Here is a 17,982-nt window from a genome sequence, read left to right on the forward strand (position 1 = left end):
TCCTCCCCCAAGTCTCTTTGTCTTCTTTCCTCTGTCCAGATGACACACCAAGTACTTTCCTAGCTGTCTCCCTCACTATTTCTGCAGTAGCTGCCCAGCCATCTGACAACTCTTCACGACCACCAAGTGTCTGTCTTAGCTCTTCCCTGAATGCCACACAACATTATTCCTTCTTCAGCTTCCACTATTTGATCCTTGGCTCTGCCTTCACTCTCTTAATCTTCTTGATGTCCAAATTCATCTTACAGACCACCATCCGATGCTGCCTAGCTACTTTCCCCCTTGTCAACAGCTAGCAGTCTCCAATCCCTTTCAGATTGCACCTTTTGCATAAGATGTAGTCCACCTGAGTGCACCTTCCTCCACTCTTATACGTTACCGTGTCCGCCCTCTTCTTGAAATATGTATTCACCACAGCCACTTCCATCCTTTTCGCAAAATCCACCACTATCTGTCATTCCACATTCCTTTCCTTGGCACCATAACTGCCCATCACCTCCTTATCACCTTCGTTCCCTTCACCAACATGCCCGTCGAAGTCTGCTCCAATCACCACTCTCTCCTCCTTGGGTACACGCTCTACTACTTCATCCAACTCACTCCAGAATTCTTCTTTCTCTTCCATCTCACACCCAATGTGCGGGGCATATGCGCTGATAACATTAATCAGTACATCTTCGATTTCCAGTTTCATACTCATCACTCTGTCCGGCACCCTCTTCACCTCCAACACACTGTTGACATACTCTTCCTTCAGGATTACCCCTACCCCATTTCTCCTCCCATTCACACCATGGTAGAAGATCACAGCAAGTTGAATCAGTTCATCTGGACACATTTATAGGGAGAAATGTTTCATCGCTCATCTAAGTGACTTCTTCAGTCTCAACTGACTGCAGGTATCCCCATCCTTATAAACAGCACAGTTGCATAATCACCAAACCAATGATCAGTTTCATATGCAAATTGCCGTCATCATTAACTAGAGTTACAATTACCGTGTGTACTATTCACAGAGTATTGGGGAATAGTTGCAATCAAAGCATTGTGCTGTCTTTCTGTCTGCTGTTGAGGGTGCCATCTGTTGTCTGCTGACATCTCTGACTTGCAGCATATAGTCTCTTGCCATCTTGCAATGCTGCGATTGCAACTATTCCCCAATCCTCTGTGAATAGTACACATGGCCGCTGTAAATCTAGTTAATGGTCATGGCAATTTGCATATGAAACCGATTGCTGGTTAGGTCATTATGCAACTGGGCTGTTTATAAGGATGGCGATATACCTGCAGTCAGTTGAAACTGAATAATTCATTTAGTTGAGTGATGAAACGTTTCTGTCAATAAACGTTATGCCCAGATGAACTGATTCCACCTTCTTTGATTTCCTTACCTTGATTATTTAGCATGCATGAAGACATGGTAAAAGAGTTTGAACCCACCTTCGATGCTACTGGCCTTAATCCCCTTCCACCTAGAATCTTGCACACACAGTATACCTACCTTCCTTCTCTCCATCATATCAGCCACTTCTCTCCCTTAACCAGTCATAGTGCACACATTCAAAGTTCCGACACTCATCTCCATACTCCTACCCTTCCTCCTCTCCTGCTGCCTCTGGACGTGCCTTCCCCCACTCCTTTTCCGTCACTCAACAGTAGCATAGTTTCCACCAGCACCCTGCTGGCCAACAGTACCGGTGGTGGTCTTTGGTAAACCGGGCCTCGGCCGCTCCGGTATGGAAATCTGATTTATGATCTGTATGTTTGATCTGGCAAATATTTTACGCCGGATGCCCTTCCTGACGCAACCCTCCTCATTTATCCGGGCTTGGGACCGGTACTAAGAATGCACTGGTTTGTGCATCCCCACTGAGTGGGTTATCAAGGTATTTTGCTTTAAAATGACTGAACAGACTGAGGCACTGTGCAGTTTCCTGACAGAACTATAGAGTCTAATTATGAAGGAAAAAATCCCACAAGTGTGGGGTGATATTGGCTCCCTGCCAGATTAACTATCTTTGCAACCAAAACGGCATAAAAAGATCCTGGCATGAAGCGACTTGCATGGAATAACTGCTCGGTGCCAGTCCATTGGCCCAGAGTTGTAATACTCCAGTATGAACTCGGTATCAAGTTTGCATTTTGAACGTTGCGGTCTTGTCTTGGGCTTCACAGTATAATGACTTGGACTTGACTCGGTCTTGTACAGTATGGGCCTGTGGAAATTTTTCAAGAATGGTTCAGTACAAGACATTAGTTGACTTTTTAATTGAATGTATCTAATATGTTTTGTTTTTATTTTTATTTATATCTCTGAAACCTTGGAAAATTGGAATTTAAAACATTCTGTCCTTGGTAAAGATAAAAAAGCCTAAATGAATGTAATAATATTACTTACATTACCGTGTAGTGAGTGTAACGCTAGACTGCTACAGTTACAGTCATGACAGAGACTGGAAGGTTAGCTGGTACAGCAGGTAGTCTTTTAAATACCCGGGGACACAGATTGACGTGTCCCTGTCCTCCAAACACACTGACTTGGTGTACAAGAAAGCCCAGCAGCGCCTCCACCTGCTGAGGAAGCTCAGGAGTTTTAATGTCAGCAAAGTCATCTCAACCGTCGTCTATAAATCACTCATTGATGGGTGTCCGGGTAGCATGGCAGTCTATTCTATTGCCTACCAACACGGGGATCGCCGGTTCGAATCCCTGTGTTACCTCTGCCATCCCTATAGACTAAATTGGCTGTGTCTGCGGGTGGGAAGCCAGATTTGGTTATGTGTCCTGGTCGCTGCACTTTTGCCTCCTTTGGTCAATTGGGGTGCCTGTTTGGGGGGAGGGGGAACTGGGGGGAATAGCGTGATCCTCCCACGCGCTACGTCCCCCTGGTGAAACTCCTCACTGTCAGGTGAAAAGAAGCGGCTGGTGACTCCACATGTATGGGAGGAGACATGTGGTAGTCTGCAGCCCTCCCTGGATTGGCAGAGGGGGTGGAGCAGCTACCGGGACGGCTTTGAAAGAGTGGGGTATTTGGGAGAAAAAGCCGGGGAAATAAAAAATAGATAAGTAAACCATTCATTGAATCCACCAGTTGAGGTGATTCGGGCATCTGATTAGGATGCCTCCTGAGCGCCTTCCTTTGGAGGTTTTCCGGGCATGGCCAATTGGGGGGAGACCCCAGGGTAGACCCAGAACTCGCTGGAGGGACTACATGTCTAATCTGGCCTGGGAACACCTTGGGATCCCCTAGGAGGAGCTGGAGGGCGTTGCTGGGGAGAGGGGCGTCTGGAGTGCCCTACTTCGCTTGCTGCCACCGCGGCCCGACCCCGGAGAAGCAGCTGAAGATGAATGAATGATGAAGGAACTCGTTGAAACAGGACTCGCCTTTAATATCTCAACCTCGTACAATGCTCTCACAATCAAAGGCAAAACAAAACTCTCTTGGATCACCAATCAGGCCAGTAAGATAACAGGCTCAATCCAACCTCCACTATCTCAGTTCAACACCTGGTCAATTACCCCCATCACAGCGCCGTTACAAAGTCCCCCTGGCCAAGAAAAACACCTAAAAAAAAAGTCCTTCATGCTCTCAGCTATAAGCACCCTAAATAGATTTAAATAAACCCTATCCATTCCACAAAGCGCTAAATAACTTCTCTTTTAACGCTTGTCGTTTTTTTAACCTTTGCTACTATTGTGCCTTTTTAATTTGTTGTCGTTCTTTATTGTGTTGTCTGATGTGTGAGCCATGTCAGAGAAGAATTTTTGTTACATTGTGACAGACAATAAAGCTTATTGACTCTTGAATCATGGGGTTTAATTAGAGCTGCGCTGTTCTGGTGTCAGTTGTTACACAGGGCTTGGCCCCATCGGTCTTGAGTTGGACTCACCGCCGTGAAGGGATAGTTCACCTCCCAGGGGTTTTACTGTGTGTCTTACTTAAACAGAGTCAGACAAATTGGTGGATGTCTTTTTATGTGCGTGCTATTTATTTATTTATTTATTTTTTCCCCCTCCCCAATTGTAATTGGCCAATTACCCCACTCTTCCGAGCCGTGCTGGTCGTTGCTCCACCCCGTCTGCCGATCCGGGAAGGGCTGCAGACTACCACATGTCTCCACCAATACATGTGGAGTCGCCAGCCGGTTCTTTTCACCTGACTGCGAGGAGTTTCACCAGGGGGACGTAGCAGGTGGGAGGATCATACTATTCCCCCCCTGACCGACCAGAGAAGGCACTAGTGCAGCGACCAGCACACACACCCACATCCGGCTTCCCACCTGCAGACATGGCCAATTGTGTCTCTAGGGATGCCTGACCAGTGGCGGCTGGCCAGTAGAGGGCACTGGGGTGCCGCCCCCGTCACACTTCAAGAGAGGAAAATCTACTTAAACATGTTGAATATAATTTAGTTGTATAATACAAATTATGAAATAAAAGTGTTTGTCAGTCTGTGAGCGCCTGTCAGCAGTATTACATATTGGTTCAAATGGTATTTGGTTGGTTCCTGTCTGAATACATATACTTCCTGGGTGAGGGGCGCCGGCCAAGTGACACCTTATGTAAGCCCTCAAACTTGTGGCGAGCAGGTGACCTGAGGCTGCTGTCTGATTGGTTTCTTCAGGTTTTCCAGGGGGCGCAGTTCTGTGCGCCCCAGACACTCCCACTTTTATTGGCAACGAATTGGTATTGTTTTAATGGTTTTTGAGCTAATGTGATTGGACAATTCTCGTGGCTGTCAATCATGTTCACACCCACTACCACGCCTCGTCTCGACTGTCAATCATCCACTGTCTATGAACCTTGATCAAATCTGTAGGCTACATTGTCCTTCTTAATAACTCTATGTCTGTGTGGACATTAAAGCAGCTGTCAGGTGTGCTGCACCAAGGTACATTGCCCCCCCCCCCCAAATGTTTGGCACCAGCCGCCACTGAAACTGTCACAGAGGAAACCCGGACTAGATACTCGAGTCATTCTTCCATTGTCTCGGTTCACAAAGCGAAACCTGTCCTCAAAGGGTGATCAGTGTAATCACAGAGATAACCTTCCTTTGTCACATAAACAAAGGGAACCCTCCCTCTTTGGTCCAGTCTGCCAAGGGAAGCCCTGCTCCCAGTGCATGAGGGTGTGCCTCTTTAGCTGCGCCCACTAGGGAGATTTACTTCCCTTCAGTTTACATTCTCTACACATGTACACACCTACCTCTTTAATTCTGTACTTTCTCTCTTACTGATGCACTCGCTTACTCACGTGGCGAGCTCACGGTGATTCCTGCGGCGGTCACCGTGGAACAAGGCGTGTTCTGTTCGTCTGGTGTCCTTAAGTCAGAGCAGCGCTGCACCGGGTCGGCCGTACCTGTCCTGATCAAGTTAGGGAACTGCTTGAAAATGGAAAAGGTGACAACAAGAGTAGTTAAGTGTTAAGAGCAAATTTTAAATTTAGAGCTGTGAGGATGCTACCACAAAAGAGAAGAATCTTTAATGTTTATAAGTTCAAAGAAGCCTTATTAAATCTCACAAAGAGATTTCTTTGTGATTGTCAACAGAGCAAATTTAAGTTCGGTATCGCAGATTAGAATCAGGAACCAGGGCTTGTTCTTCAGGTACTTGCACACATGAAGTGAAACGAAACGCCGTTTCCCCAGCCCACAGCAGTACAACATACAGACAAACACACATTCAAGAACTACGAGAACACACATATCCACACTAACACATATATCCAAACTAACACACATACCCACACTAACACACATATCCACACTAACACACATACCCACGCTAACACACATACCCACACTAACGCATATATCCAAACTAACACACATACCCACACTAACACACATACCCACACTAACACACATATCCACACTAACACATATATCCAAACTAACACACATACCCACACTAACACACATATCCACACTAACACACATATCCACACTAACACACATACCCACGCTAACACACATACCCATGCTAACACACATACCCACACTAACACACATATCCACACTAACACACATACCCACACTAACACACATACCCAAACTAACACACATATCCACACTAACACACATATCCACACTAACACACATACCCACACTAACACACATATCCACACTAACACACATACCCACACTAACACACATATCCACACTAATACACATACCCACACTAACACACATATCCACACTAACACACATACCCACGCTAACACACATACCCACGCTAACACACATATCCACGCTAACACACATATCCACGCTAACACACATATCCACGCTAACACACATGTCCACGCTAACACACATATCCACGCTAACACACATATCCACGCTAACACACATGTCCACACTAACACACATGTCCACACTAACACACATATCCACACTAACACACATATCCACACTAACACATATATCCACACTAACACACATATCCAAACTAACACACATATCCACGCTAACACACATACCCACGCTAACACACATACCCACACGAACACACATATCTACACTAACACACTAATCCACACTAACACACATATCCATACTAACACACATACCCACACTAACACACATATCCACACTAACACACATATCCACACTAACACATACCCACACAAACCCACATATCCAAACCAAAAAAAAAAAAAAAATCACTGTCCATGGGAACGAACGCCAGCCAGGATGACTGTCGGAACCGGCGGTCTGCATGGGCTAGCAGTTAGCTTAGCCTGCCCCACTTCCGCATCCTGTCAGACCGCCCTCGGTATTACCTCCTCGGGTGCAGCTCCGGGCAAGGCCGCGGTCCCTGGGCCCACAGCGCAACAGACCACGCTGTCACAGCCCATCCAGCGCCAGCTCTCCCAGCCAACAAATGATGACAAAAATTTAGATGTGGACAAAGACACTGCATGGACGGTCCTGGGTGAGGCGGCTGCGAACGTGAATTCGCGCCGCCATCTTCCCACACCGGAAACGGAATCCTCTTTATTCCAGTCTTTGTATTTAAGTTTTCTTGTCTTGAAAGAGTTTATTACATTTGTCGAAAACGAAGTGTCCCAAAAGAAAACCCCATTGAGTTTAGCTATCAGACATGCTGCAGGTTGGTTTAATTGGACTTATTTCCATCACCTCCCGCTGGCATGTTTATCAAAGACTTGTTGGTTTTTTGCACAAGTCAGATGTGTTTGAGGAAGTCCAGGCCTGCAGCAGGACGTCCTCCTGCTGGTCACAACGGGGAGCATCTCTGCAGACATCAGAGACAGCGGGCCTCCATTTTGCCCATCCCTGAGTTTTTACCCCTCTGAAAACAGCCCTCACGTGGGAGGCCCCGGAGGGCCGATGAAATGTTTCTACTGCAGATGAAGCTATCGACACGCCTTTGCACTCTGCTCATAAAGATTAGCATATTTCCACAAAAAACAACGCACATAGTTCAAATAACTTACGTGTGTTAAGAAATATGTTGTTCGGTTTTCTACTTTGAGAATTGTTTTGGTTCATCATATTTTGCGTGTTTATTCAGTCAAATTTGATGAAAGAACGCGCACGAATTTTGTTTTGGTTTTTTTTATTCATGACACAATTTCAACACTTTTATCCGTTATTATGGCTTATTGACTTGCATAACCTGTTGGATTAGGCTGTACCGATTTTTACACGTCATCATCAAACAGCATCATGTTTTGGCCATCAGTTGTGATGTTGTGAACTGGCGTCAGTTTGTGCACGGCCATAAAATGCCCAACAGCACCGATGTTGTTGGGGATTGTATGGCCGTGCATCTCTGCAGAAAGGTCTCCAACCGTGTCTGTCCCATGTGGCACTAGGACACATCTCTCTTTGCCTCACACAGTCATGTGCGGGAACACAGGAGGAGTGAGCAGATCCAGGTTCACCGACTCCAGCTGCACCACCGAGCACGGCTCAAGTAGGACTGTGACCAGTGAGAAGGAGGTCTGTCAAAGAGCATTAGGGGCAGTTTAACCTGTGAATGGGTGGTGAATGGAGTAAGGCCGCAGGGATAAAGCGTACGCACACACACACACACACACACACACGTCTACCAGCATGAGTGCATACTTGCTCCAGATAAGGGCGAGGACAGAGGGGTTAGTACAATAGGATGCATTTACATGTAAGTGTCTTGAGCCTCTGGGAAGGGAGGATAAATAGAAGGGAAGAGAGACTTCATTCATCTTACAGCTACACCCACACACGCATGTAGGGAGTGGCGGCTGAAAAAATGTTCCTTCTGCATTTTTCCCATCCCTCTGTCCTTCCTCCGGGGGCAGTCAGGAGCAGGGGGCAGGCCTTTCCTTCAGCGTCCGGGGGCCAGTTCCGCACATGTTTATTTGGGTTCTTTGTCTGCATGTTGGAGGAACCCGTGTGAGCACAGGGAGAACGTGCAAACGGCACACAGAAAGGCCCCTAGTCGAGACATAACCCACCTGAGCACACCAACAGGCCTGGGGAGAGCATGCAACTCCCCCCCCCCCCCCGGTGCCAACCCCACCCCAGGTGGGAATCAAACCCAGGACCTTCTTGCTTTGAGGCAGTACTGCAAGCACTGCACCACCAGGCCACACCACCATGCACACAAATCCCTCAGCTGTTCTGAGTGGTTTCTGCAGCGGGGGTGTAAGAAAACATCGATACACTGGAGTATAGCGATATTATCCTTTGTGATACTGTATCGATTCTCAAAACCACTATATCGACTTTTAATTGTTTACATGTAAAGGTTCATGACAAACATGTTGTGTTGTGTGTAACCCCACGGCCGCTAGACAACAGTGTTGTAATCTATCTTTAGCCATCTGACCCTTCCACTCCAACCCAACAACGTAAACTGAGACAGGAAGTAGCATAAGCACAAAGAACACAGGCCTATGAAACCACGATATATCGCCTTTCTTACAGTACTCTTACAGTACGACTGGGGAGAAAAAGGGGGGGGGGTCCTAAAAAGAAAAGAAAGGCTCGTAGTGACTCTGGCAGAGTTTTGGGGATGAATTAGAAGGAGCGTCCTTAACATCCTGTTGAGTTTTAAAGCTGGTGTGTCCTTAGTTTGGCAGTTTCTGAAGTAAAGGAAAGTGAGTTTTCAGATAAGCACACTTACATCTGATCCTCTGGAACTGTTTGTCTGCACTTCATCTCATTGAAAGGGCAAATGACAGTGTCCGGTAGTGGAAGCTCTGTACATTAGTTGGACAAATTTCCATCACGTTTCCATCATTTGTTGGACGCAAAGCCGTGATGCGTTTTCGCCCTCTGAACAAATGTAGTCCCCATGAGACGCCGCATCAGTATTAACATACTATGGTTCTGGTTTAAGTTGTGGCTCGCTGAATCATTCTGAAAATGACCTGCTGCACAGAGAGCCCTTGTCTCCCCAGTAGGGTGAGAATTTCCTGTTTTTTGCCCTCCCTCTACAAGAACACTAATAAGATATTTTGGATGGCCATTTCAGCATTAGATGCAGAGCTTTATGGTCGCTTCTGCCACAACACAAATCACGAAACACGCACTCAGTCTAAAGCTGTGGTCAGACTTCACTTTTCACACCAGGACACGCATTTTTGCGCCCATTATAAATGAATGAGAGGACTCTTGAAAGGACAAGCGTGCTTTGATCGTAGATTCGAAAGGGAGCATAAACCATTCGTACCTCAATGGGACTGTTTTTAGCACTTATCATGAGAGTCCATCGTGACTTTGCAGATTCAGATTTGGCCAAGGTGTCCTTCTTGGCTTTAAGTCCTATAATAGCCAAGGCGTCTCTGTGTCCTGTGCCCATTTTATCCATGCACATGCCTCGTGCACAGACACTGCACTCATACAACCAGCTGTTTCTACAGACAATGTTTGTCTCATCAGATCGTGGAGGCTATTACTAGAGTCCACAGTTTGAAAAGGGGCTAAGTTGCCTGGTTGCAAAAGTGCCCGTGGGTCAAAAATGATAAGAACGCTATGACGCTCTCCCTTGACTGCTGAGAAATCTACAGTACATTTGTAGATGTTGGGTTTCCTCCGTTGAAAGCCATTGTCAGTTACAGTAGCTTAAAAAGGAGGCAAGTATGATATCCAGACAAATACACAGGCCGGCCAATATGTTGTGTCACATCTTGAACTAAAGTGCTATAAAAACTAAAACGAAAGTCATACTGTGCAGCACAAAGCTTAACTGATTGAGGCTTGTTTGGACGCTAGTGGTCTCCTATAGCTGCAAGAACTGGTGAGGGTTTCCATTCTTTGAGTTCAGATGTATAGCGTCAAAGGTGCAGGTCAAGTGTTTCACTATCGTCTGCCATCACACCAACAGAGGGTAACTAATGTGACACACAGCATTTATATTATTATTTATACTCATACAATGTTTGTATATTTATATCTATCCATCCATTATCCAAACCGCTTATCCTGCTGGCAGGGTCAAGGGGATGCTGGAGCCTATCCCAGCAGTCACTGGGTGGCAGGCAGGGAGACACTCTGGAAGGCCACCAGGCCATCATATTTATATTATTTAAGATGGCGGAGGGACTTCATGTTTGCGGCGGCCTCACCCAGGACCATCCATGCTGTGTCTTTGTCCATGTCTAAGTTTATGTCTTCGTTTGATGGCTGGGAGAGCTGGTGCTGAATCGGCTGGGAGAGCTCAGTCTGCTCGTCCTGTGGGCCCAGGGACCAAGGCCCTGCCTGGAGCTGCACCCAGAGAGGAAACACCGAGGTCGGTCTGACAGGCTGCAGAAGCAGGGCAGGCTAAGCTAACTGCTAGCCCATACAGACCGGCAGTTCCGACAAGTTATCCTGGCGTTCGCTGTCTTGGACAGTGACTTATTTTTTTCTAATAAGTTGGATATACGTATGTGTTCTTGTAGTTTGGATGTGTTTTTGTCTTTGTGTTGCACTGCTGTGTGATGAGGGAAACGAAAATTCGTTTGATTTCATGTGCACAGTGGCATGGAATGAAATGACAAAAAAAATGTTCCTGATTCTGATTTACTGGATATGTAATACGGTCTACAAGGTCATTGACAAAAGTTCTGGATCACGCTGGCTCAGTCAGAATGCTGTGTCTGGTATTGCAAGTGGAATGAGAATTAGTGTTCTGGACACCAAAGTAGCGCCTCACCAAACATCATCATACACCGAAACAACATTCACTCTGCTGTTGTCCTATTCTGCGTATAAAGATGTCACCGATGCAAATATGAGAATGCAAATACATTTTAAAAGTTGAAAGACCTGGTAGTCCGCGGTGGTGTAGCGGTCTAAGCATCGGCTTTGTGTCGATGCAGTTGCCCACTGGGGACGGGGGTTCGCGCCCCGGTCTCGTCAGATCCGACTATGGCCGGACTCGATGAAGCAGCAGTCATTGGCAACGCTGTCTTGGGGAGGGGGGCGGAGTCGGCTTGTGTTCGTCACGTGAATGCGTCTCTGTGTGTGTCGGAAAAACCAGTGGTTCGGCCTGGAGTCGCCTTGTCACGAAAGTGGGGAGGCGTCTCCTTCGAGACTGCCGGCTGGAGAGATGCAGTTGGCGAACGCATGCAGTACGAGGGTGGGTGTTTGGATTAAAATAGGGATTGATTGGCCACTAAATTGGGAGAAATCAGAAAAAAAATTATATAAAAAAAAAGTTGAAAGTGATTTTATGACTCATACGGTAAGTTGAATGACAAGCGCCGTCTTCTCTACACACTGCGCTGTCCAGGATATGAAGATGTCATCTACAGCAGCAGCAGATGTAAATAACGTAGAGTGGCTGCGAATAATGCATCTTAATTTGAGCATCCAGTTCAAGCCTCTCATCCTCCCCCGCCCCTTTTTTTTGTGTCCGTCTAGGTGGATCAAGTTCGAGGAGAAGGTGGAGAAAGGCGGCGAGCGCTGGAGTAAGCCCCACGTAGCCACGCTGTCCCTACACAGCCTGTTTGAGCTGCGGATGTGCATCGAGAAAGGCACCATCATGCTGGACATGGAGGCTTCCACCCTGCCGCAGGTGGTCGGTGAGTTCAAACCGTCAGGAAACCACTTTCACACGGTGCAGACCTACAGGGAAGGAAGGATCCCGGCAAACAGCCCCATGTTGTTGTAGAACCTTTTGGAGTCGTGGTTAATTAAACCGTAAAGGTGAAAACATCACCATCTGATGTGGTGCGTTTCTTATGTTGTCGTGCAGTATCAAAGCGCTGAGTATCTGAGCAGCCATGGTGGCTGTCATACTAATAAAATGAATATGTCTATACAGCGTAAGTAAGTCCACACTCATTTGCGGTCAGAGAGTACTGAAAATACTACTAAGTAAAAGTACTCCTATTTTAGTGATGACTTACTTGAGTACAAGTAAAAGTATTGATGAAGAAAGTTACTCAAGTAAGGGTAAATGAGTAATAGAAGCTAGGTTAAGAGGAGAGGTGACGACCAGCGAGCAGCAGTATGGTTTCATGTCATGAAAGAGCACCACAGATGTGATGTTTGCTTTGAGAATGTTGATGGAGAAGTATAGAGAAGGACAGAAGGAGTTGCATTGTGTCTTTGTGGATTTAGAGAAAGCATACAACAGGGTGCTGAGAGAGGAGGTGTGGTATTGTATGAGGAAGTCGGGAGTAGCAGAGAAGTATGTAGGAGTGGTGCAGGATATGTATGAGGGAAGTGTGACAGTGGTGAGGTGTGTGGTAGGAATGACAGGTGGGTTACAGGTGGAGGTGGGATTACATCAAGGATTGGCTCTGAGCCCTTTCTTGTTTGCAATGGTGATGGAAAGGTTGACGGACGAGATCAGGCAGGAGTCTCCATGGACTATGATGTTTGAGGATGACTTTGTGATCTGTAGCGAGAGTAGGGAGCAGGTTGAGGAGAGCCTGGAGAGGTGGAGGTATGCACTGGAGAGAAGAGGAATGAAAGTCAGTAGGAGCAAGACGGAATACATATACATGAATGAGAGGGGGGACAGTGGTATGGTGAGGATGCAAGGAGTAGAGGTGACGAACGTCTTTGAGTTGAAATACTTGGGGTCAACTGATCCAAGTAACGGGGAGTGCAGAAGAGAGGTGAAGAAGAGGGTGCAGGCAGGGTGGAGTGGGTGGAGAAGAGTGTCAGGAGTGATTTGTGACAGAAGGGTACCAGCAAGAGTTAAAGGGAAGGTTTATAAGATGGTAGTGCCAGCTATGTTGTATGGTTTGGAGACAGTGGCACTGATGAAAAGACAGGAGGTGGAGCTGGAGGTGGCAGAGATGAAGATGATAAGATTTTCACTGGGAGTGATGAAGAAGGACAGGATTAGGAAGGAGGAGATTAGAGGGACAGCTCAGGTTGGACAGTTTGGAGACAAAGCAAGAGAGACAAGATTGAGATGGTTTGGACATGTGTGGAGGAGAGATGCTGGGTATATTGGGAGAAGGATGCTGAATATGGAGCTGCCAGGGAAGAGGAGAAGAGGAAGGCCAAAGAGGAGGTTTATGGATGTGGTGAGGGAGGACATGCAGGTGGCTGGTGTGACAGAGGAAGATGCCGAGGACAGGAAGAGATGGAAACGGATGATCCGCTGTGGCGCCCCCTAACGGGAGCAGCCGAAAGTAGTAGTAGTAGTGGTAGTAGTAGTAGTAGTAGTGAAAAACTACTTGAGTAAACACAGCTGTAACTGAAAATATTGTGGAAATATTCTTTAGTTGACATGGCCCATATCATCGTCATGCAGTGTCATAAAAATACACTATATGAATAAACCAAATTTATTTTGGGAATGTAAATCTCCAAAAACACCCAGTATCACCAACACTTAAAACTTATTCAAACTAATTCTCCATTTAGCCATTTTTTAGTGTATAAAAGTCATTATTTTTCTTTTATTAAAATGTATATTTATATTAAATTTAATTAAAATTTATAATTTTTTTTCAGTGTATAACAGTCATTAATTAAAGCAGCGCTTTGAGTGGCTGTTGCAGCTAGAAGAGGGCTATATAAAATGCAACTTGATTGATTAATTTCATATGTAACAGTTATTGATATAATAGTTACAAAGTGCTTTCCTCATGTGCTGCTCCACTTTGTCTGAATAAGACTGGAAATTTTTTTGAAAGCATTTTAACTCCTCTAATAATTTTTTGAATTTATTTTTTTAAAACTGTCTCCAGGGTTTCAGGCTGGAAACCTTAACAACCCTGTGCAGAAAAACCAGCAGGAGCTGAGTGGGATATTAATATGAGGCCTACTAGCTGCAGCTACTCAATCCAGTCACTTTACATTTTTGAAATTACTCAACTGCACCCAAAGTGCAAACTATGCCAAGCGAGTCAAGTGCCCTTTTCTTAATGGTTCCCGTGATGGTTGCAGGTTTACAGATGGATGCCTGTTGTACACGAGGCTGTGAGCTTTAACTTTTCTTCTTCTTCGGGCGGAGCGCGGCGCTGGTTTACTAGGTCAGGCTGTTCAATGGAAAGTCCTGCAGGAGAACATCAGTGTCTGAACAGTCGTGTTTATGTCGCCGTACGTTGAAAGTAAAGCACAACAAGCGCACATGGAAATTTAAAACATAAAATGATAAACAACGACATAATTTTTATAATGTAATTTTTTTGACTATTCATATATAGCTGAAAGAAAAACAAGTACATACATGCCTGTAGTATCACAGTTGTTCTGCAGACCACAATTAAACTATGAGAAACCAGTGGTCTCAAAGAGCTTCTATTGTGGAGTCATCATGCTTTTATTGTGGAGTCAGCATGCTCTTTGGTGCTCAGAATAACACTTAGAACAGGGATGGGCAACATGGTCCAGAAAGGTCTGGTGTGGGTGCAGGTCTTTGTTCCAACCGAGCAGTTACACACCTGATTCTATTAGTCAACCAATAGTCTTTGCTAAGGACCTTGATTTGTAGACTCAGGTGTGTAACTCCTTGGTTGGAACAAAGACCTGCACCCACACCGGACCTTTCTGGACCATGTTGCCTATCCCTGACTTAGAATAATAGAAGAATCAAGACACTCAACTTGTGATGAGAAAAAAAGGTTAAATTGGCTTTAAATACATTGGCAAGTTCAAGTGAACATATTAAGGACATCGTATTAAGGATATGAACAGGAAGATGGCAGCGCAAATTCACGTTTGCAGCAGCCTCACCCAGTACCGTCCATGCAGTGTCTTTGTCCACGTCTGCATCTAAGTTTGTCTTCATTTGACGGCTGGGAGAGCTGGCGCTGGATCGGCTGGGAGAGCTTGGTCTGCTGCGTCCTGTGGGCCCAGGGACCACGGCCCTGCCTGGAGCTGTACCCGAGGAGGAAACACCGAGGGCGGTGTGACAGGATGTGTAAGCGGGGCAGGCTAAGCTAACTGCTAGCCCATGCAGACTGGCAGTTCTGATAACACCGAGGGCAGTCTGGCAGCAGCCTCACCTGGCCTGACTCTGTTTTTAGTGTCATCGTGTGGGGTGCGGGGAGGTGTGTTGAAGGTGTCTGGCTGGGAGAGTTGGCGTTGGATTGGCTGAGGGAGCCTGGTCTGCTGCGTCCTGTGGGCCCAAGGACCACGGCCCTGTCCAGAGCTAAGCCCAAAGAGGAAACACCAAGGGCGGCCTGACAGGACGTGGTAGCGGGCCAGGCTAATCTAACTGCTAGCCTATGCAGACTGGCGGTTCCGACAGTCATTCTGACTGGTGTTCGCGCTCCTGGACAGTGAATTTTTTTAAATTTTTCTTTTTAGTTTAGATATGTGTGTTAGTTTGGATATATGTGTGGTAGTTTGGATGTGTGTTAGTTTGTGTTGATTCTTCTCTGTTGCTGTAGTTAGTATATGTTACACAGTTATAACATGAATTTACAGTAACATTAGTTTGATTTGGCAGAAGAAAAAACCCAAAAAAAAAAAAAACAACTTCTGAATATGAAAATTGGCAGACCCTGCCCCTCCCCCATGTCTCAGCCGTCCATCTCTCTGCATGAGGGAACAAGAGAGGAAGAGTTCTCACTGGCAGTGATTAACGTGAGGTAATTGGCTGTGCTGCATCGACTGGCTCTGCCGTCTGGGCCGCCTTCGCTTTGAGGTCTGAGGCCGGCTGATTTGAACGATGGGCCATTAACGACCCTACCGTTCCACAAGAAGTTGGGGAGAGGAGGAAGAGAGGGAGAGGAAGAGAGATTCCTGGAGGCTGCTGTGTTTCAGCGCTCCGGCTCCTGACCTTGTTTTTAAAAGTAGACCTTTTGATTGAGTGGATTCATGATGTCATGGAAGAGTCCCGAGCAGGAAGATCCCCAATCTGGGCTTCCCTGATTCAATTCCTTGTCCTGCTCCCTCCGACTCTTCATGTGTGTCGTTTATGGAAGTGTGTCGTTTGTTGAAGGCCTGATCTGTGAGTTATTTGACCATTAAAATGGAGGCATATTTACACACACGAGTGTATTTTGAGTTACAGTATGAAAATGAGCATTTTATGTCTTTCTCAACTGATCATAATTGAAAATACTGCCCCGTTTCACTCCAATCCTTACACTCATTAGCGGTGTGAACAAGCCTTTTACAGCCTCGGAAAACATTAGAAACTCAGATTTAGTTGTTGCATAGTGTTAGTCTTTGTACTAAGAGACCTGTCAATCAATTTGGGAATGACAGCAGCTTCCAATACTGTGTTTCGCTGGGTTTTGAATTTTGGCAGCCGGCTGACACATTGGTTTACATTTGAATTAAGGATGGCACCTTCTTTCTTTTTTTTTAACTTTTTTTTAAAATTTACGTTTATCAGGTGCAGTTATACAGTACAGTCGCATGTTCAAGTACACAACACATACATAGATGTCTTAAGGAGCAGTCCATGGATTTAGGCATCCTCTCAACGTCCATATACAGTTCCCATTCTCAAAAAATAAAAGAAAAAGGAACCAGGAATGAGTAGTGACATTTGTCCATGAACACAGAGAGAATCTTCACATTTAAATGAGGAGAAAAGAGATCCAGAAGAATTTTGTCACCATCTCTCATTTCAGATCAACTGAGAAAATATGAAATAATTGGGGACCACTTAGTCAACAATATATCTGTTTTTAACTGTAATCCATGTAATGAACATCCTTATCCTGCTCCCTCCGTTTTGTTAGTGTGGGGGGGTGGGGGGCTGTGTCCTTAGCCAGGACACTGTGCTCATCTTAGCAGTTAGAAGACGGACCCTCAATAGTGATGTCCGATTTTTGTCTTCTGCATCTTCCGGTGATGTTCCTAATAAATAGCAAGATGGTTGTAAGGGCAGTTCTATATCTAAACATTTTTTAATTTCATTTTGTGTATTTTGCCAGTATTCCGATAGTTTTGGTGGCACCTCGGATCAGTGCTGGAGGAGCTGTGGCCTGATAACAGACCATACACTCACATTTTTGAGCTGTCCAAACTAACTAAGGATTGCAACTTTAAAGAAAACGTGACTATGAGTGACTACTGTTGTGCAAAAATTTAAGGTGTACTACATTCAGAGCTGAATACTGAATGTGGTGCTAGCTTTACTATGGCTGTATTACTCAGCAGGATGTTCAATATTCACCTTATACTCAAGTTTAACAGATCATTACTATTTATGCCTGAGACACAGACGATTAAAATACTTGTGTTTGGGATGATCCGAATGGCGTGGCGGTCTATTCCGTTGCCTGCCAGCATGGGGATCTCTGGTTCGAATCCCCGTGTTGCCTCTGGCTTGGTCGGGTGTCCCTACAAACACAATTGGCCGTGTCTGTGGGTGGGAAGCCGGATGTGGGTGTGTGTCCTGGTCGCTGCACTAGCGCCTCCTCTGGTCGGTCGGGGCACCTGTTTGTGGGGGAGGGGGAACTGGAGGGAATAGCGTGATCCTCCCACGCGCTACGTCCCCCTGGTGAAACTCCTCACTGTCAGGTGAAAAGAAGTGGCTGGAGACTCCACATGTATCGGAGGAGGCAAGTGGTAGTCTGCAGCCCTCCCCGGATCAGCAGAGGGGATGGAGCAGAAACCGGGAC

General features: G+C 46.0%; 1 protein-coding gene across 1 annotated transcript in view; it reads left to right on the plus strand.

Annotated features, from left to right (window-relative positions):
* Nucleotides 1–17,982, plus strand: part of slc4a4a (solute carrier family 4 member 4a) — a 134,677-nt gene that overhangs the window by 44,268 nt on the left and 72,427 nt on the right. Inside the window, exon 4 of the mRNA XM_056275646.1 lies at nt 11,855–12,015. Coding sequence (XP_056131621.1) covers nt 11,855–12,015 — 161 coding nt within the window. The remainder of the gene's footprint in view (nt 1–11,854; nt 12,016–17,982) is intronic.

This window comes from Lampris incognitus, chromosome 1 (assembly GCF_029633865.1).
Source record: "Lampris incognitus isolate fLamInc1 chromosome 1, fLamInc1.hap2, whole genome shotgun sequence".
Lineage (NCBI taxonomy): Eukaryota > Metazoa > Chordata > Actinopteri > Lampriformes > Lampridae > Lampris > Lampris incognitus.